Source organism: Esox lucius, chromosome 8 (assembly GCF_011004845.1).
Source record: "Esox lucius isolate fEsoLuc1 chromosome 8, fEsoLuc1.pri, whole genome shotgun sequence".
Classification (NCBI taxonomy): Eukaryota; Metazoa; Chordata; class Actinopteri; order Esociformes; family Esocidae; genus Esox; species Esox lucius.
This window is the reverse complement of record NC_047576.1, coordinates 20,915,989-20,941,497: the sequence shown is the minus strand read 5'-3', so window position 1 is coordinate 20,941,497 and position 25,509 is coordinate 20,915,989. Positions and strand designations below refer to the sequence as shown.

Below are 25,509 nucleotides of genomic sequence, written 5' to 3'. Positions count from 1 at the left end.
GTACTCTTGGGTCATTCCTATTTTATGAGTTGCCATTTATGTCCAGAGGAAAATACCAGTTATTAGTGTAAAATGCATTTCAAAGGCTTGTTAATATGAGGCCAGGTGTCCTTAGTCTTAACACAAATATTGATCTTGAAAGGGAATTATATGCATTTTTTCAGTGAATGTCGGCGATTTTGCCATATCTCTAGTTGTTATCAACTTCTATGAGAAATATGACACATTTATTTTGACTTAAATAAAATATCCCTTATCAAATGTTTTCCCCATAAATATTGTGTTTATTACTGATACATTTTAACATTTTGTGTTAAACTGAAATCATTTCCCTTATTAGTTTGTTGTAATTGTCCTTTAACAAAAACAATTTTTAGGGTTAGAAAACAACAGCTCCAAGCAAAGTACTTCACCTGAGTTCTATTTTCCACAATATTACTCTATATGTATCACTCAAATCACCAACCTTTTCAGCTAAATAGAGAAAATAAATGTAAAGTTTCATAATTATAAATAAATGTTTGACAGAACAGTTCCAATACTGTTCAAATGTTCATCATCAATCCTAGCTATATCTTGCTCACTCACAAAGCTATGGCTAACTTAGCCAAAAAACATCCACACTGTTAGGAATATGCACTTAACAGGATGGACAATTTCAAAAACAAATGACTAATTTCAGTATGTATTGCTTCTTAAATAATACATTGATGTTTTATAAATATTTAGATATTTTATTTTCCATGAGGATAGTTTATTTTTTTCAAGATACAAACATTGGTCATGCTTTCAGTTAGTTACTTATTTGTCGCAACAGGGTGGAAATATCTCATGGTCGTATGTACAGTCTGCCTACATTTATTAGGATTTAAATGCCTGAGTTTGACCAATATGTTTTTACTGACGGTCAAACATGACCCTTTTCTGAAAACATGAGAAACATTTTTAAATACTTTTTTGCAAAAATGTTCGGGGCCAAATGGCACTGCATAATAGGAATGACCAAGATGACATAGCTATTACTATGGTAATGCAAGAGTTATGCAAAAGTAGATTAGGGCTCCAGCAGCTGGAACAAAATGATCCTGTGCAATTTAGAAACACAATGAAACCAACCTTTGACAAAAATCATTCACAATCATTGTGTAAATGAAGATAGTAAAGAAGAAATTAAAGACAACGGTAAGTTAATAAACCCCTTTATATGTATAGAGAGAGGTTACAGTGAAAACACACATACACATACTGTACATACATATATACAGTAAGGACAAAGTTATTTCTCCTCCTGCATTTCCACTTAAGAATACCATCTGAATTACTCTGTACAAATGATTAGTGAGGAGTTCAGCAACTAACTCAGTCTACCCAAACCTAATATACACAAATACACAAATGACATCATGGATTACTGACAGGTGGAAGAATCATGTGATCCTTTTACTTTAGAAATTGAACCATTTACTGTACATGTTTTAGTTTAGAGACCACTGGATTGGACCAATCAATGATTGGCATGTCATAAGACCTGATACCATTCTTACACCACACATTCAACACTGAGCACATTATCCTTCAACCTGTCTCCATTTGTGAAATTCATTTCATGTCCATTTGTACCGGAGACTGACAGTGTGGTTCCTTTGTTACTTTTTAGTGTGTGTGGGTTTGTGTTAGAAAGGAGGGGTTGGGCAAATGCAGGAGGGAACTTGTCTCCCCAAATGAGGTTATAGGTGTTTCAGCTCTGAATAAACACAGTCATGGTTTTCATAAAGCGTTAAGACAACATGACCGAGGATATCAAATAAAGCACAAAAACACTTGCACAAATTTCTGTACGAAAAAAACAACAACAGTAAAACAAGTTTTCCAAAACAAACCTCATCCATTCACAGATGGCTCTGACGGAGAGTGTGCATGCATAGTTTCACTCTCATGACAATTGAGCATCACATCACAGCCAGAGACAAAAGTTTACATGTGTTACAAGAACATTAGCCTACGCTAGGCAAAAGAACAGCATAGCATCACAGACTTGTAATTCTAACTCTTCCAATGTCCATGGTTTTGAAACCTCTCAAAAGATACATGGCGATGCATGCATGCTGGGATTGGATTTCCCCTTATTGTACAGAAAAAACCTCTCCTACATAGTCTGAAAGGCCTTATACAGTCTTCCAATTATAACACTGTCAGTACTGGGGAGAGAGAGGCAAGTTAATAATAGGCATTGAAGCTGGATACGATCAGTGGACAAAGGAAGACAAGACCAAAGCTATATGCCATATATCAAGATAAAATAGAAATGTACCTCTATTTTAACTTGCAGACGAGGCCTAAAGGTCTGTTTTGATCCTGAATGTATCCCTGACCACTGTGTGTGTGTGCGTGTGTGTGTGTGCGTGTGTGTGTCAAGTAAAGTGACTTCCATACATTTATTTTTGAGGCACAGAAAAATCCTAGTACAAACCTACAGCTTAGAAACATAGATTGGTCACATAACCAATGAATGCTGGCCCCTCCACTTACAACTGACCACTGCACTAATAAGAGTCAACAAGCAGCCCGCTTGATTAGTTAGTTGTTGTGATTGGAGGACAACTGAAGGTTTTTGCAGGGGGCTTACATATATGTTTTAGCACAGGCTGGTATTGTGGTGAGCGTGGGGATGAAAACCGTTGGAGGAAAAATAAAAAAAATCACTGGCACAAATTACCTCATGACAGCAAAGGTGTCGTTATCCACCTTTCACAGCAGCCTCAGTTACAAAAGAACTACTGTAACACAGCCATTTGACACTGTGTGCTTCTACAACTACAAGAGACCCAATTTAACCCCAACAGGAAACAACTGATAGCAACTACGGGTTCTGTAGGTTACAAAGCACAGATCAAGTTCAAAGTTCAGATATTTAGTATTTGAAATGTGTTTTTAAGACCGACAGTTCATAATTGAGAAATCTTCTTGGGTTTATTCCTTCTTACGGTAGCAAGGGGTTAAAGACCGGATCTCTAACTCACAGAAAAACCAGTTTAGCCTATGTCAGCCACTCATGAGAACACGTTATCCTATCACACAGCAATATGACACGTCACAGTGAGGAGGCGCATGCCACAGGGGCTCGCCGTGTGCTTGCCCACAATTCAACATGGGTAGGGAACGTTACCCGGAGAGGGTTGGTGTCTCCATGGCGGCCAGTAATTACCTACATCCCAAACTCGGCCGGGCAACTTACGCCCAGTTTTGGACCCTACCCCCCCCCCCCCAGGCCAAAACCACACTGCTATCGTTACCTGGAAGCACCCCCTGTCATCGCTGACATGCACCCTCTTCCATTTTATACTGTTTGTTTCTTTTATTTTCTCATAGCCATTGTTGTTATCGTCGATTATAATGTTGTTCTGTTGGCGTTTGTTGCAGTGTACCTATTGCTATGACATTTCTCTTTCTTTGTTCCATTCCACAAACTCATCCAGCAGCACCGGCCCTGACAGAAGTGGAGAGAGCAAAAGGAGAATGTCAGCACAATGATCCCCGGTTCCGCTAGAGAATGCATGCATATTTGTCTGAGTGTCACCGGGTCGGTGGGAACACTCACAGGCTCCATCCTCGTCATAGTTACTGAGGTCCAGGTTGATTGTCCTGCTAAACTCTAAAACATTGCACCACTGGTCTTTGTTGATGACCTTGTACTTGGATTGCTAGATCAACAAACATACAGGAAGTCAATAGTACACTACATTTTCTCCTAGTTCTCACTGTGTTAAAGGACAATTTCAGTATTAAGGACGTTAACCTGTGTGTTTCATATAAACGCCATGTTATAGAAGGGTGAAGAAGAGTTTTGATGTAGCTGTAGGTTGACTAACTTAGCTTGTTGTTCTTGTGCATCATTCTGAGATTCAGGGCTAATGAAAAACATGAACAAAAACACCCACATGTATGAGCTGCATAGCTGTAGGTAGCATGGTTAACGTCCTTGGGAACGACAGTTGACTTTTCACCATATCTACAGGCTTGGACACAAAGAGCTTGCAGCTTGTAAAATAATGTACAGTAGTGGGTGTTTTTTGAGATTATGTTCATTAATTTTGAAATAAAAACTTCTATAAATTGACATTTACATTAACCACACAGAATAACAGACTAAATACTGAAATTGTCCTTCAAGTTGAAAGTTAGAGGTTAGTCTCCATACCTCAAGAAACTGATTAAACACAGGAAACAGTGGCCATGTCTTTCCTAGGAGAAGCCCCAGCATGCACTTGGCTGTGTTAAGGTCTAAGCTCCTCTGGTCCTTTTCCTGCATAATCAAAAGCATGGGGTCAAATACGACTCCATATATATCTTGTACTTACAATGGCACTATGCAATTAATGAGAACACAAATCAAATTCACGTTTATTAATGTATAGATCTCATTCTCACTCACATTAAAGCACATAAAGAATAGCTTTCAGGAGAATGTGCCTTACAGTTAGTTTCAACTAAGTCAGACTGTGTAAACAGTACAGCCGTGACTTTTGATAAGAGTACAGCCATGACTCTTGACTTTTTCCATTCAAGACAAGGCAATATTTTTCACACCCAACGTGTAAAAACTTAGCTGTAAGTTGACAGAACAGCATTACATTCCTCGATGTCAACTGTGTGTTTACATGTTGTTCTATAAAATGGTAATAAAGATTAATTTTTTCATTTGTCGAGGTTTTGAATATATAAATACAGATGAGAATACATACATCCTGGTTGGAGGAAATCTAGTGATGATAGTCCAATAGGATCTCTACTTAACTCACCCGTGCAAAATCAAAGGCGTATCTATAAATGAGCTTAAAGTTGTTGGTGTCATTTAGGACCGACCTCAGGTAGTCTAGCGAGTTCCTCAACCTCTCAGTGCAGTCACATCTGACAACACCAGAAAGACACATTAGAGACAGAACCCAAACCCAGCTGCCACAGTGGAGACTACACAGCTCTACACAGGAAAGGCACAGTTCCATTCTAGGGGTCAGAACCAGTGTGTGTACTGCACAGCTATGGACATTCACTGTGTGGAGAGACACAGAGGACATAGACACTGGAAAAAGTGTGCGCACACAGACTCACACACACGTGCGCACACACACACAACAGACTTACTGAAGGGAACCCATGCCTTTCAACCACTCCTGTAGGGTGAAGTAGCCCATACTCTGGGCATCAAGCTTCCAGGCCAAAACCAGCATCACCACCTGTCCACAGACAATGACATACTCATGCATTATAATACACTGGAATGGCTTGCGGTGTTTATAAGATTTATTTCTCCATTAACATTTTCATCTTTGTGCAATCTCTGAATGACTGTTGGAATCTGTTTCAGTCCTTACATTCTCTGGTTCAACTCCGATGTCTTCACAGAACTTCTCCATTCCCTCTGGCCCAACCACATCATCACAGCCTAACAAAAATACACATGTACATACTGAGACCCGTTTTATAACAATACAGTCCTGTAGCAGAAACAAGTGTAATCTTTTCTGTCCTATTCACACTGAATACAGACGACTGTAGCCGCAGCACTGAGATAACAGAGATAAAAAACTCAAATGAAAAGGTTATTCTTGACCCGTCTGATTCTGATAAACTGATTCAGTCCAAAGTGGACAAGCTTGACCTCTAGTGCAAGAAATACCTGGATCTAAATGATACCAAAATGAGGACCAAATACATAATCACAGACCTCCATTTCCGACATAGACACTGGGTTTGGAGAGTTGGACAAAAAAGAATGCGCCCATTTCACAGTATGCTGAGAATATACTGGGATATGGCTTCACAGACTGTTAAGGCCATTTATTAGACCAACTGAAACATCTTATATTGCACAACTGATCAAATCTGCCCCGTATTTTTATGGGCGTGACATCCATTACTGCTGACTACAGATCAGCACCAGACAAGCGAAAAAGATCATTTCACACTCCTCCAATGCACTTCAGTCCTCGCCTCAGGGAGTAGGTGTGAGCTATGTTTATCTTACAGAGGAAAACTTTTTAAAGAAAGATCTTGGTGATTTACATTATCTTGTATTTACCATGTGAGCACTTACAGCTGTCATGTGTGTATCTTTTATTTAATTCGATAAAAACAATCTAATACAAATCTAATTGTATTAGATTCACAAAATTTCTTACACACAGATGACTAACACAAAAACATAATCCATGACATCACGGATCATCATAATTCCAGCAAGCAAAAGACATTCTAATACACAACTTCCACACAATTATGACATGAAACCTGTGATCTTAATGCAACAAGGGTGGTTTAAAGCGTTACATTCTGATGGAGGAGAATTGGATCTACAAACCTTGTGTCTCACCTGCATACTCGTAGAACCACTCCAGACATCTTTTACTGGAAAAGGTCTCCTCCTCTCGGATCTGTGGTGCTTCATGTTTTCTAAATACACTGCATATAGAAAAAGACTGTTTCAGACAATGTATGGTACTGCACACTACAAACATAGACTTTCACACATTACTGTGTTGGGAATAAACTGTGCAATTTAAAATCCTTCTGTCCGAAAGCATATCACACACCACCATGAGGAAAAAGGTTAATCCTGACAAATCACAAGTGTATAAGCCATGTTGTTAAAAGTCTGTTAGAATTTCTGAGCTGACAATGACATATGCAAACCACTTGTCATGATGAACGCATGTTTGAGGGAACAGTTTATCTTGAAAACACAGCACATTTATTGTCCATAACTGCATCTGATACAACATACGTTTATGGTGAAAGTAATCAGAAAAGTCTCCTCTGGCTACTGGTTTCAAGTGAAGCCATAGTCAAATGTACTTCCAAATTAAGATTGAATTAAATGACTAGTGAAATAATACCTGGGTACTGGAAAATGTGGTACTTGTTACTTCCCATTGTCTTTTTGTTACCATTTCATTTGTATTATGTAGTCTGCCCACAAATGATTAGTCAACAGAAAATCTGCCCAATATTTGTAGCACCTTTCTGTAGTGTGTCATTACTGAACTGTTAGTTAGAATGGTAGTACCTTTCTCTAGTGTGTCATTACTCATCTGTTAGTTAGGATGGTAGTACCTTTCTCTAGTGTGTCATTACTCATCTGTTAGTTAGGATGGTAGTACCTTTCTCTAATGTGTAATTACTCATCTGTTAGTTAGGATGGTAGTACCTTTCTCTAATGTGTAATTACTCATCTGATAGTTAGGATGGTAGTACCTTTCTCTAATATGTAATTACTCATCTGTTAGTTAGGATGGTAGTACCTTTCTCTAATGTGTAATTACTCATCTGTTAGTTAGGATGGTAGTACTTTCTCTAGTGTGTCATTACTCATCGGTTATCTAGGATGGTAGCACCTTTCTGTAGTGTGTCATTACTAATATTTTAGTTAGGATGGTAGTAACCTTCTCTAGTGTGTCATTACTCATCTGTTAGTTAAGATGGTAGTAACCTTCTCTAGTGAGTCATTACTCATCTGTTAGTTAAGATGGTAGAAACTTTAGTGCATCATTACTGATCTGTTAGTTAGATGGTAGTAACTTTAGTGTGTCATTACTCATCTGTTAGTTAGGATTGTAGTGCCTTTCTGTAGTGTGTCATTACTCATATGTTAGTTAGGATGGTAGTACCTTTCCTGGCGACTCTTCTTGGCTGACAGGTCATCTCCAGCAGTAGGTCTCCTCTTTTTCCTAGGAGGCATAGCTCTGGAGCAGCAAGCTGAAAGAAACCCAATGGAAGGGGGAGAAAGTGTGAGCATGGAAATACAGAGATTTGTGACAGTTAGCATATGATTGTCAAATGGATCTGCATAAAGAGTGTTGCTACCTGTGGAGTGACCGTCCTGTTTAACGTCTTCCGTCAGGTTCTGAAGACAGAGATAAATGGCACTGTATTAAGCAACCTCCACCAAGACACACACACAGGCACACACTCTGCAGCACCAACATCGGCATGCGGTGAGCAAGGAGACGTTGTGTGGGGACAAGGAGGCTAGCCTTCTCATTTCCTCAAGCTTGTAACCTTTAGATATTCTGTTATTATTACAGACATAAAGAGGGAGGGAGAACAGCAGAGAAGTAGATGAAAGCAGGAATAAATTGAGTTGGTCCATCCAGGCATATAAAATGAATCTACAACTCAGAGTACCTCAGAGTGAATTTCAGGTAGGGGGAAATGTCTATGATCAAGTCCTTAGCACTTTGCCTGATTAACAATATGAATTGAAAAGAAGTTGGAACAGATTAATGGTCCTCTATGACATAAAGAACACATATGATAGGAGGGCAAAATACTATTACCAGCTTGTGCAGGGTGTGGTAGATTTTGTGAATGCTGGCCAGTGTAGACAAATGGGAGTTCAGCTGAAAATCTAAAGGGGGTCAAAATAAACAAATGTAACAGTACTGTAGTAGAGTAGGTAAGCAACTGTATGCAAGCTTCATACACATACCTGCCTATCTTTTCACAAAGATCCACCAGTCTTGCCATGACATAATAATATGCATGTTAATTCTCTTGTGTCCCCGGGCACTGAAAGCTCACCATCTGCTGCCCATAGTCAACCTGAATCACTACACTTCGTATGACAAACAGGGTCAAGTGTACATTTAACCAAATCATAATGGCTGTGGAAATAAGTATGTAGCACCATCTTCATGACGTTTCATTAAAACAGGTGGGATGAGGATAAAACGACTATAAATCCATAAAAACAGGAAGAAAGGGGGGTATTTGGGACCAGTAAAAATCATATTTGTTATGCTGACACAGCAGTTATAGTAGCCTTAATTCTCTCACAGAAGGCACAAACCAGAGAGGAAGGGAATACATTAATGCAATACTAATACATTAAACGAAAGCCAAGAGAATGCAGCTGCATTCAGATCACGGCCATAACTGCAGAGTAACGTACTATTCATTAGAAACATGTAGATCATAGTTAACAGAAAGTAGAGTTGTCGATTTTGATTTTATCACTGTGCTCCAACCTATCCAAATAGAAACATTCTCTCATTTACATTCCCAATGTGTCATCTTAGTTTTTATTTCGTTTCCATAGTGAAAATGCTCAGGATATATATATCAGCGAAAGGCCGAAAGCCATCACAGAACTAGCTGCATAGCCTACCTAAAATAGCAGTGCTACGCACAACTTGCACAGAGTTTACAAAGTATCTGGAGAGTACACGGAGACATGGTTGTTGTAGTCCACTTCCTGGACCAAGGCTTTAAAATCCTGATGAGTATTACGTGGAATAGGACTACAATTCCCAGGCAAACAAAATAATAATTTCATTCAGCACCCTTCTCCTGACACCCCAACTGATGAATGCATGTTATATTGTTACAAAAATGTTATATCCTAGAGAATAGGGTATACGAGTACATTCTAGTTCTCTTGCAACAAATGATATAGGCAAGTTAACGCACATTTGGTAAGATATATCGCAGCAAGCATAGAAATATATTTTACAGAACTGCGTCACAATTTTCAACCTCTGTAATTTTCCGCAGTTGCCTAGAAAACTGACCTATTTAGCCTTACACAACAACATTGTTGAAGTGTAACTTGCTATTCAGTTTCGCATGCATTCCTACTCGTAAATACCCGACAATTTACCAGTATCAGTAGGTCGACTATAATGACATATTAGGCAAATGTATTCAAAAGAATTGTAGCCTTTGCAACGCTGCCCTACCTAACAATAAGTCAAAAAAGTGTGTCTAGCAATAACACAATACACCATACTGTACCCTCGTTGTGCCCCAAGACAACACTGGGAAATACAAAGAAAATGGCAATACCAAGACTGTCTGTACAGACATGTATTCCATCAATCGATTAACAACTAACAAAATAATCTAAATCTTAAAGTAGGCAGTGATCCAAAATATCCGGACCCTGTTACGCAATTTAAAAAAAATGATGAGCTTATCATACTACATAATAAAATATACCAAAAGCTACAACTACACTTACTTGCCGCATCAGAGTGCATTTTTATTAAACACACAACTGTCCGTGAGAAGTCCAGAGACCGGCCAGAAGGCGGGACATGTTAACATAACCATGCCCACTGATGATGTAGACGAATGAGGAACTAAGCAGCCGCACAACTATTCATTAGTGATAGGCTGGCTCTGGTGTCACGTAGAAGGCTTAAGCCTGCTACGTTCATTTGCTTACGGGAGTTGGGGATTTAACAGTTGGTAAGTCGTGAATACCAGTTGAATGCATTCATCTGCTTTGAGCTAGTTGGGAATCCCCGATTGGTTAAATGGTCAAGAAGCTTCATTAATTACAGATTACTTGCGTCATCTTAGATGCATTCTAACTACTTTTAAGGACGTGATATTGGATTTTTATATGGTGTATTTAATTAAAATAGCATTCAGAATAAGTGTCAGTCCTAAGAACTGCTTCAAATGCAGTTTTCAAAGTTGTTTTTTCCTTGCGCGAGCAGGGTTCGAATCCTGCTCGCGCGATAACTCAGGGCTTCCAAAAAGGACGTGCCAATTGGCAAGCGTTGTCTATGGGGTTAGCAGTAGCGTTTTTAAATGTAAAAAATTGGTGGGGCACAAACCATTTCAAAATATAGGATACATACCAGTAAAGCTACAAAACTCCCTCTTGCTACTGATGTGTTTATTTAACACATCAACAAACAGTGTGGCTCCACAAAACACTTCTAATGACAGAGCGGCTTGCTTCTACCAGGTGTAGTACACGAACTGGAGAGAGAGAAACCTTCTTGTATAATTGCTCTCCCTCTCTCTCACACACATGTAAAATTACCACTGTCACATTTACAAACCTAAATTAGGAATGCAACTGCAAGCTCAGAACCAATGTGCCAACAGGGTCATACGCGAACAACAATGAGCTCAACACCACTGAAGGCCACAACGAAACGGAAAGACAACTTTTTAGGGATACAGATCCATTCTATGACAACAACCTTAATAGATAAGCATGGACACACTGACACTCATCACCATCTATATCAATCGATCCGGCACAAAAATATGACCAATGCATGGACCAGCACCACAAAGGCAGGATGATAAAATATGCTTTCACTCAACAAGGCTGAGGGCTCACTTGAAGAGAAGGTAGCACGGCGGTTCTTCCTCTTGGCAAACTTTTCGATGACTTTGGGAATTAAGTCATGTAGCTGCTGAATCTGTTGGCTTTCGATGGACAACATGGCCATCCAAGATGGGCCATGTGTTGAGTCGCAGCTGTCCCATGGTATTGCGAGTGAAGGTTTTTACCCTCTTCAAGGTGTAAAAGTTCCTCTCTGACTCGGATGTCGTCACAGGTGTTGCTATGATAATTTTCAGCAGAGTGATGGTTTCAGCAAAAGCCTCCTCTAGGTTGTTCTCATGGATGGATCTTAACAAAGACAGGGCCGTCTTACCAGTGTGAAACTTAGTGTGGTGGTACAGAGTGGTCAGCTCAGATTTAAATTTTTCCTAATTTCCTAGAGGCCATAGTTTCACCACACAGTCATGCTCCGATGTAAGGAATGACAGGACAAATTGTGGGAAGAGCAAGCTGTCAAACAGCTTGGCAGCAATCAGGTGGTCACTTTGTAAAAACCTCTGCTCTATCTGGGAGATGACTGTGTCGCATGCCTCCTTCATCACCGGCGCTGTGTTGGTTACTTGTCGGCCAGGCTCGTCTGTATATTCTGGACATTCTTCTTGAAACGGGTGAGCGCACTGCTAATCCCAGATGCATCAATGATCCGTTTTTGCAGACTGTTGTATAAAACATAAACTTCTGGCATAAGAAATAAAAACTAATTCCAGCAGCTGCAGAAAGGCTCGATCCCCGAGTTTTTTTGACAGGCCATATGCCTCACTTATGGTGGCCTGATCCCATCCTGGTTGTGTGCGTATGTCCTCCATACACAGGAGCAGCGCAGTTTTCCCAAACTGCATTGACAGTTCTACTTTTAAATCTCCTTCATACAGCGGGTGGCCTTGGAATGCGTCTCTGTGTTGCCTCAGCAAGTACCCCTCGGACCTTTCCACTCATTACAGCCCCACAATCATAAGTCTGAGCTATCAGCTTTTCTCCCAGCGTCAGTGGTTCCAGCACACCCTTGATGCTATTAGAGAGGCCAAGTCCAGTTTTATCTTTGACTTCCACAAACTCCAAAAACCTCTTTGTCACTGTATTGTCAGGCAACATGTATCGCAACACAACCACCATTTGTGATTTACAGTTGTCTCATCTGCCTGTATAGCAACAAATGGAGTCTCGTCCCCTTGCTTGGCTATGTCCTCCCTGTACACTTCATACATACAGTCTAACAGTTCGTTTTGTACAGTGCTAGATGTCCCTTTGAAGATGGGCTGAGCGTCATAGTGCCTCTGAAGTCTCAATTCGCCCTCACACGTAGTCTCGAAAATGCATCAAAATATTCCAGGATTCAGGGAGTCCACCGACTCGTCCTGCCCCGCAGTGCGGTTTTACATTTTCCACACAGTTTAATACATGTTATGATCTGACTGAGAAAGTACCTGTTTTCCTCCATCTGTTTGTTATGCTGCTCAATGGAACGCCTGTATGCACTGTCAACTTGGGATGCGACATTTACCCTTCCAAGTAAGCCCAATTTCACAGCATTGTCCAGATGACTCCAGCTGCTCTCATGTTTTGCAATCCTCTCAGAAAGATGTTTCAAATATTTGTAACCCATCCTCGACCAACTACCATCTCCACCAAATAGCAGACATGGAAAACAGAAGAGTGCCTTCTTTTGTATGCTAACTGTTAGCCATTTTTCTTCAAAAACCACTCCACGTTAATCCTGCGGTTATTTTTACCAGCAGTTAGAGTGATGACAATATCCCGTGGCTGATGGGCACCAAGTTGCTTTACTTCAAGTTTCTCCTCCAAATTAAGGATTTCAAACCGGTGCCAAGTATGCAATCTACTTTATTCATTTTCTCAAGTTTGTGAAACTAACAAGCTAGCTATGACAGTCTACCCTCCTCGCTCTTCTTGCCAACTAATGTTGGCACCAGACAGACAGACAGCTAATCATGTCTGAAATACGAAATGACGCTGTAGTGGGGCTACCAGCTGTCTGCCCCACTTGGCATCAAATTTGTATGATCTACATTGATCACACTAACATTCTGAGCATGCATATTAATATTTTCACACATACAATGTACATTGCATTGTGAGAGACGGGCTAGCCCCACATTCACGCTTAACCTATGGACTACTACTGCGCATTCAAATCATCAGAACACAGTCTGAAGCAGGAAGGCAGGGACCAATGAGCATGAAATAAAAGAAAGAGGCTATATTCATAGATAATAAATTATAGGAAGTAATCTTAGAGAAATAAAAATAACAATTGTGTTGCAGTTCTTTCTGTTGACAACAGGTGGGGCTATGCCCCACCTGCCCCTAATGACCAGTTGCCCCTGGGGGTTAGTAATCAAATATCATTGAGATTTTGTGACTCATTGTGGTGGCTTGGGCGCCTGTAATTCAAACTTTCTAGTTTTAGTGGGTACATTCATTGTTTTGTCACTTTTGAGTACGGAGTAAATGTACATATTCTCTGAGTTTACTAGACTACTACTACTGGTGGTAGACAACATATAGGGACAGAAAACACAGAATCTACACAAAAATGAAATACTTTATGTCCTGGGTGGTTAGCATATAATTAAATGGGATATGAGTGGTGAATATATCAGATATATGGGTTTGCAGTTGATGTACACTTTTACATTTTCAATTTAGGTAGGTTGCTTGATGTGGTGATCAATGTCATATTAATTTCTGTGGAAAATGTGTCTGGTTGCTGAATGCCGCAGCACGGGGAAAGAAACAGTTCAGGTGACAGGTCTCTGCACACTTCATTGGAGTCATGTAGGACCTCGATGGGGGGTATGTGGCAGTCAATGAGCCTTTATTCTGACCTAAACATGTGTTGTGGTTTGCAGCAGCCAGATACGGACTCCAAACATGGACGTGAGAAAACAACGACACAATTGATGCTTAAGATTGTTTGTTTTATCTCCTGCTGCAGGTGGTTCATCTGCTTGGTGATTGCTGTGCTGTTACTCTCACCTGAGATTGTAGGATTTGATGTTTGAAAAGCTCAGCCCTCTAACTCAATGGGTACAGTATATTAAGCATCTTAAAAGCAGCTTTTCTGTGTCGAATTGATGTGAAAATGCTGTTGCTGTATATCAGTCATAGAACATAATGGTAAGGATGAAGGATTTTATTACCTGAAGGTGGCAGTTCTCCTCTGCGCTCAAAAGGCAAGGCAAGACCAAGCTTCAATTGGAATCCAGTGGAGTGTGGGGAGAAGAAGGGTGACATGGGAGAATTTGGGAAGGTTAGACACCAGATAGACTGCAGGGGTTTAAAGGCACATGTAGGGAGCCTTGCCAAAAAGGTGTTGGAGTAGTCTTGAAGGGAGATTGCATGGATTAGAAACTATAGATGGATTTGGAACCAGATGTCTGGTTAATTGGGTCACACATGTTTTATTTTCATGTCTTCTTGAAGGGTCAGCCTTTCAAATGGTTAGGGCTGCGGCATCTCTGGTGCTCTTAAAGATATCGTACAAAAATCTTACACAACTAGACAGAGAATTTCTTGCTCTTAAACTCAATGAAAACAGAAATGCTCGTTTTAGGACCCAAGAAACAAAGAGCGTTGTTAGCAGATCTCACTGAACCTCAACGGCTGCATGGTCGTATCCCAAAAAACTGTAAAAAACCTCTGTGTTACCCTTGACCCTGACCTCTCTTTTGAAGAACATATAAAATATGTCTCAAGAGTTGCTTATTTTCATCTTCGAAACATTGCAAAAATTTGAAACTTTCTATCAAAAACTGATGCAGAAAAATGTATCCATGCTTTCGTTAATTCTAGACTAGATTACTGCAATGCTCTTCTATCTGGTTATCCAGACAAATTCATAAATAAACTTCAATTAGTGCTGCACACGGCTGCTAGAATCCTAACTAGAACAAAAAAATGTGAACACATTACTCCTGTCCTGGCGTCCTTACACTGGCTGCCTGTTAGGGTTAGGGCTGATTTTAAGGTTTTACTCTTAACCTATAAATCAATACATGGACTTGCTCCTACTTACCTTGCTGAAATGATCCAGCCATACATACCTACACGTAACCTACGATCGCAAGATGCAGGCCTTTTAATTGTACCTAGAATTTCTAAACAAACAGCTGGCGGCAGGGCCTTTTCTCATAGAGCTCCACTACTGTGGAATGATCTGCCAATTAAGGTTAGAAATGCAAATTCAAGTGTCTACTAAAAACTCATCTCTACAGCACGGTTTATAATTAGGTGTAGCCTGGCCCGGGGGCGTGAAGGTGACCAGTAGGCTTGATACTGTCCACCCTTGCTGTCGGGGGGTTGCGGTTGGTGGGTGTCCCTTTGGTTGATGCCTGGCAATGTGGGTGGATTGATTTCCTGCCTGTTGGGCCCTGTCCGGGGCCTCCCCCGGGTAGGGCCACAGTGTCGCCGGACCCCCCCCGTCTCAGTTCCAAGGTGGTACGCTGCTATATTATGGTGCTGGGGGATATGAGGAATGCACTTCTAACTTTTCTCAGTCTCCTCCAGTTTTACATTTTAGGAGGAGATGAGGTCCTGGTCCACACCTGCTGAGTACCTGGTTTGGGGGGCCCGTTGCTGTCCCTGTCCTTGTCCACCTGGTCATACTTTTGACCTAGTCTAGAATCAAATAGACTCTGGATTTAGCCCAGAGAAATGTATTTATTATTCCAATTGGACTCTTAATATCTGACCCGGCACAGCCAGAAGGGGACTGGTCATCCCTCTGAGCCTGGATCCTCTCTAGATTTCTTCCTAAAATTCGGCCTTCTTAGGGAGTTTTTCCTAGCCACTGAAATCCAACACTACTGTTGTTTGCTCCTTGGGGTTTAAGGCCGGGTGTCTCTGTAAAGCACTTTGTGACAACTGCTGTTGTAAAAAGGGCTTTATAAATACATTTGATTGATTGATTGATAATCACTAAGTGAATGCAACCTAATCTAAAAGAGCCTACTATAAAAAGTCTACATTTATTGATTATACATTGAAGCGTACCAAATAAATAGTGGGTAGCTGTGTATTTATACTTGATATTTGTGATCATTGCCCTGTTGGATGTATCCGAGATGTCAGAATCTATGGGGCCAAGCCATGTGTTATCACTAAATGTCAGAACTTTTTTCTCATAGTAACCTTTAATATATTTTGGCTATACCAGAACACAAGTTAAAGTTAATGCAGCATTTCTCAAACCCAGGTCCGTGTCATAAATCTCATTAAAAAGTTCCATTGATTGCACTGATGCTTCCTTCCTAGAAACAGAGTTACTAGAGTTTTCACTGATGATGTCTGCAATTTAGTGGTTGGCACATTAAGAGTGCTTTCTATTCCAGTCTTATATATTGACTTTATCTTATGAATGGCTTGAGCTTGTAGCTATTATCGTCCCTAATATTAAAGGTATGGCTCTTATGAATATATAATATGCTCCTGTTTGACACTCACAAGCTGTGACATGTTAACCCATTGACTTCTCAATTTCCTATGGGGTACTGTTGTCTCTTATTGCAAAACTGTTATCTCCATAATGTTGGGAGAGAAAGAAAAATCGTCTGTTGTTGGTTCTTCAAGGAAAAGAAATTCAGGGCCAATTTGTGGTCTCTGACCAGTCCTGCGAACTTCAGGGCCAATTTGTGGTCCCTGACCAGTCCTGCTTACTTTCATAAAGGCATCCCATTATTTTTGCTGGAATAGGTTCAGTAGGGCTGCCTACAGTGGGGAGAACAAGTATTTGATAACCTGCAAAATTGGCAGTCTTTCCCACTTACAAAGAATGTAGAAGTCTGTAATTTTTATCATAGGTACACTTCAACTGTGAGTGAGGGAATCTAAAACAAAAATCCAGAAAATCACATTGTATTATTTTTAAGTAATTCATTTAGTGTGAGTCTCCCACCCGGGCCCAGCTAACCAACTCATCCCACCATGCCTGGCTGGTGTCCCACTTCAGTGACCTGCATGCTGTGGAGCGCCTGGAGGCCCAGAGTCTGCTCCGACGCTACATAGATGATCTAGAGGTCCAGAGAATCATCTTCATTGCATCTGTGGTACAGAACCTGGACACCCTGAACAAATGAAAGAACGACACAGCATGTGTAGTACTGTGGGGACAAGCTGATGTTTTATAAACCCTCAATCTAACCGTGCTTTCTTCTTACAAATGTAATATGTCACACCTGATGTTTTGGTTTGTTTGTAAACCTCCTGTTTTATTAATTGTCTGCACTCCCTACTTTGTGCATGTATTTACCAGGAGGCCTTCCAAGCAGCAAAGTTGGCCTACCGTAAGTTCAGGTTGCGTGTGAGGAAGACATTATCCCCTTCCCACCTGGTGCAAGAGACCCTGGAGGACTCGGTGGTGGACTACATCGTCAGAAACCTGGACCTCTATGACGTACAGGCCAGCGTTAATGTACGAGCCACCCTCCTCTCTGTCACTGACATTCCTGACACATTACATACAGTGGGGAGAACAAGTATTTGATACACTGCAGATTTTGCAGGTTTTCCCACTTACAAAGCATGTAGAGGTCTGTAATTTTTATCATAGGTACACTTCAACTGTGAGTGATGGAATCTAAAACAAAAATCCAGAAAATCACATTGTATGATTTTTAAGTAATTAATTAGCATTTTATTGCATGACCTAAGTATTTGATACATCAGAAAAGCAGAACTTAATATTTGGTACAGAAACCTTTGTTTGCAATTACAGAGATCATACGTTTCCTGTGGTTCTAGACCAGGTTTGCACACACTGCAGCAGGGATTTTGGCCCACTCCTCCATACAGACCTTCTCCGGATCCTTCAGGTTTCTGGGCTGTTGCTGGGCAATACAGACTTTCAGTTCCCTCCAAAGATTTTCTATTGGGTTCAGGTCTGGAGACTGGCTAGGCCATTCCAGGACCTTAAGATGCTTCTTACAGAGCCAGTCTTTAGTTGCCCTGGCTGTGTGTTTCGGGTCGTTATCATGCTGGAAGGCACAGCCACAACCCATCTTCAATGCTCTTACTGAGGGAAGGAGGTTGTTGGCCAAGACCTCACGATACATGGCCCCATCCATCCTCACCTCAATACAATGCAGTCGCCCTGTTCCCTTTACAGAAAAGCATCCCCAAAGAATGATGTTTCCACCTCCATGCTTCACGGTTGGGATGGTGTTCTTGGGGTTGTACCTTCTTCTTCCAAACACGGCAAGTGGAGTTTAGACCAAAAAGCTCTATTTTTGTCTCATCAGACCACATGACCTTCTCCCATTCCTCCTCTGGAACATCCAGATGGTCATTGGCAAACTTCAGACAGGCCTGAACATGCGTGGGCTTGAGCAGGGGGATCTTGCGTGCGCTGCAGGATTTTAATCCATGACGGCGTAGTGTGTTACTAATGGTTTTCTTTGAGACTGTGGTCCCAGCTCTCTTCAGGTCATTGACCAGGTTCTGCCGTGTAGTTCTGGGCTGATCCCTCACCTTCCTCATGATCATTGATGCCCCACGAGGTGAGATCTTGCATGGAGCCCCAGACCGAGGGAGATTGACAGTCATCTTGAACTTCTTCCATTTTCTAATAATAGCCAAGCTGCTTGCCTGTTGTCCTGTAGCCCATCCCAGCCTTGTGCAGGTTTACAATTTTATCCCTGAAGTCCTTACACAGCTTTCTGGTCTTGGCCATCGTGGAGAGGTTGGAGTCTGTTTGATTGAGTGTGTGGACATTTGTCTTTTATATAGGTAATGAGTTCATACAGGTGCAGTTAATATAGGTAATGAGTGGAGAACAGGAGGGGTTCTTAAAGAAAAACTAACAGGTCTGTGAGAGCCAGAATTCTTACTGGTTGGTCGGTGATCAAATATTTATGTCATGCAATAAAATGCAAATTAATTACTTAAAAATCATACAATGTGATTTTCTGGATTTTTGTTTTAGATTCTGTCTATCACAGTTGAAGTGTACCTATGATACAAAATTACAGACCTCTACATGCTTTGTAAGTAGGAAAACCTGCAAAATCGGCAGTGTATCAAATGCTTGTTCTCCCCACTGTATAAGATCCACTTGAGTGGGTTATGGTGTCTGAGAATGCAGCAGCTATTAATAAAACAATGTTTTTTTTTATGTTAACCATTGTGTAGATCTCAGTTATATTGATAGAGCATGCCTTGAAAACATTTTGTTTTCATTTAAGGAGCGTTTAAGGAGGAGAGGTTATGGTAATATTACTTGCCGCTCTGAGTTAAAAGGTTGCAAAGAGTGTTTAGTAAGCCAAACACCAATTTGGCAGAGCAAGGCATGTTGCCCATACACTGTAACACAACTTCTCTTTTGTAAACAAAATACAATTTACCAAGTTAGTTGGTCTGATACACAGTTTAGTCACCAACAGGCCTTCTCAGGTTGGAACAGATATGGAGTAGGCTGACCCAGCTTCTCTCATCTGGAGTCTGTAGCTGACTCTTCTATGGCTTTGCACCCCAATTCACACCTGGCTCAAAACTGATTACAGTCTCCCTGTTCCTCGTGAATAGGGTAGGGAGAATTGGTTCACCCATAACCAGCCATAAAATGTGAACTTACAGGGTACAGTAGGTACTGTTTAAATGTATTATCCAAGCTGAGCTCTCCCCGAGAGAATACAATTAACCATTTTGTATTCTCTCGCTCCTGAGTGCAAAAGACCCCTTTCTCCAAATGTGTAAGACCTGTTATAACTGCTTCAGTGAACTCCAAAAGTACAGTACAGGTGCTGGTCATAAAACTAGAATATCATCAAAAAGTTGATTTATTTCAGTAATTCCATTCAAAAAGTGAAACTTGTATAACGTATACATTCATTCCACACAGACTGATACATTTCAAGTGTTTTTTCTTTTAATTTTGATGATTATAACTGACAACTAATGAAAACCCCAAATTCAGTATCTCAGAAAATTAGAATATTGTGAAAAGGTTCAATATTGAAGACACCTGGTGCCACACTCTAATCAGCTAATTAACCCAAAACACCTGCAAAGGCCTTTAAATGGTCTCTCAGTCTAGTTCTGTAGGCTACACAATCATGGGGAAGACTGCTGACTTGACAGCTGTCCAAAAGACGACCATTGACACCTTGCACAAGGAGGGCAAGACACAAAAGGTCATAGCTAAAGAGGCTGGCTGTTCACAGAGCTCTGTGTCCAAGCACATTAATAGAGAGGAGAAGGGAAGGAAAAGATGTGGTAGAGAAAAGTGTACAAGCAATAGCGATAACCGCACCCTGGAGAGGATTGTGAAACAAAACCCATTAAAAAATGTGGGGGAGATTCACAAAGAGTGGACTGCAGCTGGAGTCAATGCTACAAGAACCACCACGCACAGACATATGCAAGACAAGTCTTTCAGCTGTCGCATTCCTTGTGTCAAGCCACTCTTGAACAAGACACAGCATCAGAAGCGTCTCGCCTGGGCTAAAGACAAAAACGACTGTACTGCTGCTGAGTTATGTTCTCTGATGAAAGTACATTTTGCATTTCCTTTGGAAATCAAGGTCCCAGTGTCTGGAGGAAGAGAGGAGAGGCACAGAATCCACATTGCTTGAAGTCCAGTGTAAAGTTTCCACAGTCAGTGATGGTTTGGGGTGCCATGTCATCTGTTGGTGTTGGTCCACTGTGTTTTCTGAGATCCAAGGTCAACACAGCCGTCTACCAGGAAGTTTTAGAGCACTTCATGCTTTCTGCTGCTGACCAACTTTATGGAGATGCAGATTTCATTTTCCAACAGGACTTGGCACCTGCACACAGTGCCAAAGCTACCAGTACCTGGTTTAAGGACCATGGTATTCCTGTTCTTAATTGGCCAGCAAACTCGCCTGACCTTAACCCTATAGAAAATCTATGGGGTATTGTGAAGAGGAAGATGCCAGACCCAACAATGCAGAATAGCTGAAGGCCACTATCAGAGCAACCTGGGCTCTCATAACACCTGAGCAGTGCCACAGACTGATCGACTCCATGCCACGCCGCATTGCTGCAGTAATTCAGGCAAAAGGAGCCCCAACTAAGTATTGAGTGCTGTACATGCTCATACTTTTCATGTTCATACATTTCAGTTGGCCAACATTTCTAAAAATACTTTTTTTGTATTGGTCGGAAAATAGGGATTTTCATTAGTTGTCAGTTATAATAATCACAATTAAAAGAAATATAAATTTGAAATATATCAGTCTGTATGTAATGAATTAATATAAAATAAATTTTTCACTTTTTGAATGGACACCCCTCACATTTTTGGAAATATTAGATTATATATTTTCATGTGACAACACTTAAGAAAGGACACTTTGCTACAATGTAAAGTAGTGAATGTACAGCTTGAATAACAGTGTAAATTTGCTGTCCTCTCAAAATAACTCAACACACAGCTATCAATGTCCAAACCGCTGGCAACAAAAGTGAGTACAACCCTAAGTGAAAATGTCCAAATTGGGCCCAATTAGCCATTTCTGTGACTCGTTAGTGTTACAAGGTCTCAGGTTTGAATTGGGAGCAGGTGTGTTAAATTTGGTGTTATCTCTCTCACACTCCCTCATATTGGTCACTGGAAGTTCAACATGGCACCTCATGGCAAAGAACTCTCTGAGGATCTGAAAAATAGAATTGTTGCTCTACATCAGTGGTTCCCAACTTCGGTCCTCGAGTACCCCCACCAGGACACATTTTTGTTGTAGCCCTGAACAAGCACACCCAATTCAACTCAATGAGAGCCTGATAATTGGTTGACAAGTTGAATCAGCTGTGCTTGGCTGGGTCTACAATGAAAATGTGTACTGTTGGGGGTACTTGAGGACCGTAGTTGGGAACCACTGCTCTACAAAAAGATGGAATAGGCTATAAGAACATTGCCAAGACCCTGAAACTGAGCTGTAGCTGTAGACCATATAGCGGTTTAACAGGACAGGTTCCACTCAAACGATTTTAGTATTCATTTCTTCAGTGTCACATGAAAATATATAATCAAATATTTGCATAAATGTGAGGGGTGTACTCACTTTTGTGAGATACTGTATTTAGGCAGTGCTACTTTTTCTGGCTTTGGATTATAGTCCATGGTATTTAAATCATTTCATGGCTATATGGCTAAAGTGCAGACAGTAAATGTATATTTTGAGGTACTTTCATTAATATCTAATGAACCATTTAGAAATTATAAAAGATAATTTACAAATAACAGCATGTTTAGTACAACATTGTTTCACAAAAAGTTGGAACGCTGCATAAAATGCAAATAAAAACCGAATACAGGGATGTACAAATAATGTATTCCTGTTTAACTGAAAATAGTACAAAGACAGCATATCAAATGTTAAAACATATCTCATCATGCAAACATACATAACAACATCATTCATTATGGACCACCACTTGACTGACACACTGGATGGTTCTCACTTTTAATACTGTACATCATGATAAAGAACTTTGTTGGATTACAGAACAAGGGCCTCTGTATGTTTCATCAAATTCAACTTGCTGCAAAGTTAAACCAAATCTTTGCAAGGTCTCTGTTCCATTTTGTAGCTACATGTTGACAATATGTTGGTCAACTCACTAGAGTGGACTACAGCCACTCTGAGCATTTCTGAACAGTAATCTCAGGGTACAGAAAACCAGCCAGTGTTATTTAACTGTCCACTAAGTAAAACTGATTTGGGGCAGGCTGAGTGTTGTGGTGGCACCTTCACCAATGCACCTAGGAAATCATTCAGTTGGAAAGCAGAAAGCTAATTTAGATATATTCAAGAGCACGGAGGGAAGCGCCCAAGTTACCCAAGGCAGGAACCATATGAGCCTTCATCAGACACATCTACTTTAAGCATCTAACAAAGACGGATCTTGCCAAAATGGATCCACAAATGCTAACCAAAAGGCAGGGCCAGTCGCATGAGCCACACCAGAGGAGCAGGCCCCAGAAAATGTAGGAGTGTAGCGGAGGCAATGAAAGCTCTAATGGGACCAAACTCAGTGGTGCATGTGCTCAGGGGGAGTGTCCCCTGTCAAATGGACACAGGTTCAGGACCACTGAGGTCAAGCAGATTGTGTGTTTCAATTCTGAGCTTCAGAGATGAGTAAAAGTAACAGAGTGTTTCTAAGAAAGGTTACCTCCCACTCTCAATTCTCACTCAAGTGTTGACCCCACCTTGTTTCCTTCATTTACATGTGTGTTACTTACTGTAATGGCACTCTAACCTTGAGTGACTTGCAGTAAGTAGTGAGTGCATTCTGTCCTTTTTCTAAGCTGACACTCTAACCTTGAGTGACTGCCAGTTAGTAGTCAGGGCATACTGTACCTTTTCTAAACAGACATTCTAGGCTTGAGCGACTTGCAGTAAGTAATGAGTGCAACACTGTACTTTTTCTCAAATGTGTTTGGAATAGGTGGCATTATATTTTAAGGAACCATTTTAGTATTCTGTATTCTGTATCAATTTAGTATTCTGTATCAACCCCTGCCAGTGCTAACATCCTCATGCCTGATCTTAGTCCATTGGGTTTGGTTATGCTCACTTCAGGCGTAGTGATTTCCTTTATCCCGATATTTGGTAAATGTGTAGCCTCTTAAACCAGGCCTGGCTTGTCACTACCCAACCGTCACACATCTTTCTGACATCATTCTGATGTCATGACCACAATAAGATATCAGAAGGACATTGTGTGCCCGTTGGGTAGGAGGCCAAGGATGTCAGATAAGGTCTGAGGTGTGGCCTCGCGAGACTAGTAAATAATGTGATAGTAGTGCTGCAATGCTAGCTTTCTCTTTGTTATCACTCTCTCTCATCCCATTAAACAAAGTGAAAACCCATTTCGATATTGGTGCCCATTTCTTTTTAAATATACTTACAAATATTATGTGCAGATATTTAGAAGCTTTTTTCACTACCTTGTAAAAGTGTTTTAGGCAGTGATCAAAGTCTATTTTTGGTATATTTCTACCCGCTTTGCACACTTAGATTTGGGCAGCTTCTCTAATTCTTCCTTGGAGATCCTCTCAAGCTCTGTCAGATTGGTTGGGGTGTGTTAGTGAACTTCAATTTTCAGGTCTCACAAGTGTTTAGTGGGGTTCAAGTCTGGATGCGCTTTGGATGCGGCACTCAAGGACATTCCAGCATTGTCTTGGCTATGCATTTTGGGTATTTTTTGTGCTGAAAGATTAATCATAATCTCTGAGATGCACAAAGATTTCCTTTGACTGAATATCTTGTTTAAGGGTGTAAATGCTTTCACTTTGTCAGCTGTGTGTAGATTGAAGGCAAAAAAGAACGTAATAATTTGCAAAGAATGGGCAAAAATTGCAATGTCCAGATATGCCAAGCAGGGACATTCAAATCACTCATGGTTGTAATTGCTGACACAGGTGCCTCTACCAAATATTCACTAAAGGGGTGAATACTCATGCTATCCATTATTTTCCGTTTCGTATTTGTAATTAATTTAGAACAATTTGTAAAAAAAAAAAACACTTTGACATATAGAGTTTTCAAGTTGATCAGTGGGAAAAATCCCGTAAATAAATCCATTGTGACATGTTGAAACACAATAATATATGAAAAAAAATCCATTATCTTTGAAAGCCACTGCAAATGTTAAAATATTTTAAATATACTGTGTTAATTTTTCAAGTTTGACAGTCAGCATACATTTACAGTAATTGTCAACTACAGACAAGTTTAGCAAGGAAGTGGTCAGCAAATACCCATTTCAAAATAATTTCACATTTACTCAACAAAACATGCAATATAAAAACTTCCAGTCATTTTCTGATTTATCCTGACACTAACCTAAACCAGGGTTATTTAACTCTTATCCTACATGGGCCGGAGACTGCTGGTTTTCTTTTCTACCTTATCGTTAGTATGTCCCTGATTAAAGGGTTTCAATAAAAAAAGTGGAACAGGTTGAGGGTCAAAATTGCAAATAATGCTTACTTGCAAATATTGTTTGAGGGTTGGAGAGCGCCTGTCATATTATATATATGATAATTGTAACTCTGTAACATTTTCTTAGAGATTTTCAATTGGTGTTAAATATAAATAAACCAAGTATATGGTGTTCTCTAGATCTGAAGACATGTGGATAATCTTTATATAACCACATTGGACAATTCAGTCCTGGAATGTGTTACCTTCCTACAAAATATCTGTCTGGATAATAAACGATCCTTTAATACCCACATTACTGGAAATTGTTCGAGCTACATTTATGTCTGTGCTGGACTATACATGCACGGTTCAGTTTCAATACATTACATGCACGGTTCAGTTTCTGTTTTGAGCCTTAATGGCTGTGCGTTTTATTACTGATGCAAGCTTTTGTACACACCA

The 25,509-nt window shown here is 40.4% G+C and overlaps 1 protein-coding gene across 5 annotated transcripts; it reads right to left on the bottom strand.

Annotated features, from left to right (window-relative positions):
* Positions 1 to 1,182: 1,182 nt before the first annotated feature.
* Positions 1,183 to 10,100, bottom strand: dcun1d4 (DCN1, defective in cullin neddylation 1, domain containing 4 (S. cerevisiae)). Of its 5 annotated transcripts, XM_010872193.4 has the most exons (12): positions 10,016 to 10,083; positions 8,490 to 8,611; positions 8,334 to 8,404; positions 7,861 to 7,900; positions 7,665 to 7,752; positions 6,359 to 6,459; positions 5,373 to 5,443; positions 5,143 to 5,234; positions 4,800 to 4,908; positions 4,199 to 4,303; positions 3,599 to 3,701; positions 1,183 to 3,487 (listed from the first exon to the last, which is right to left on the bottom strand). In XM_010872193.4, the coding sequence occupies exons 2-12, from the start codon at positions 8,521 to 8,523 to the stop codon at positions 3,432 to 3,434; spliced, it is 870 nt and encodes a 289-aa protein (XP_010870495.1). In that variant the 5' UTR covers positions 8,524 to 8,611; positions 10,016 to 10,083; the 3' UTR covers positions 1,183 to 3,431. The 5 variants fall into 5 exon arrangements, with proteins under 5 accessions (XP_010870495.1, XP_010870497.1, XP_010870498.1 ...); XM_010872195.4 differs by lacking the exon at positions 8,490 to 8,611 and having other exon boundaries at positions 10,016 to 10,100; XM_010872196.4 differs by lacking the exon at positions 8,490 to 8,611 and having other exon boundaries at positions 6,371 to 6,459; positions 10,016 to 10,100.
* Positions 10,101 to 25,509: the final 15,409 nt, after the last annotated feature.

Bases quoted from the DNA above. Each gene is read 5' to 3' on its own strand.
- dcun1d4 (XM_010872193.4), bottom strand. From the start codon at position 8,523: ATGGCAAGACTGGTGGATCTTTGTGAAAAGATAG. The intron at 4,909-5,142 runs GTAAGTCTGTTG...TGGTGTTGTCAG, and splicing joins AAAGGCATGGGTTCCCTTCA to ATGTGACTGCACTGAGAGGT. The intron at 4,304-4,799 runs GTGAGTTAAGTA...TTGATTATGCAG, and splicing joins ACGCCTTTGATTTTGCACGG to GAAAAGGACCAGAGGAGCTT.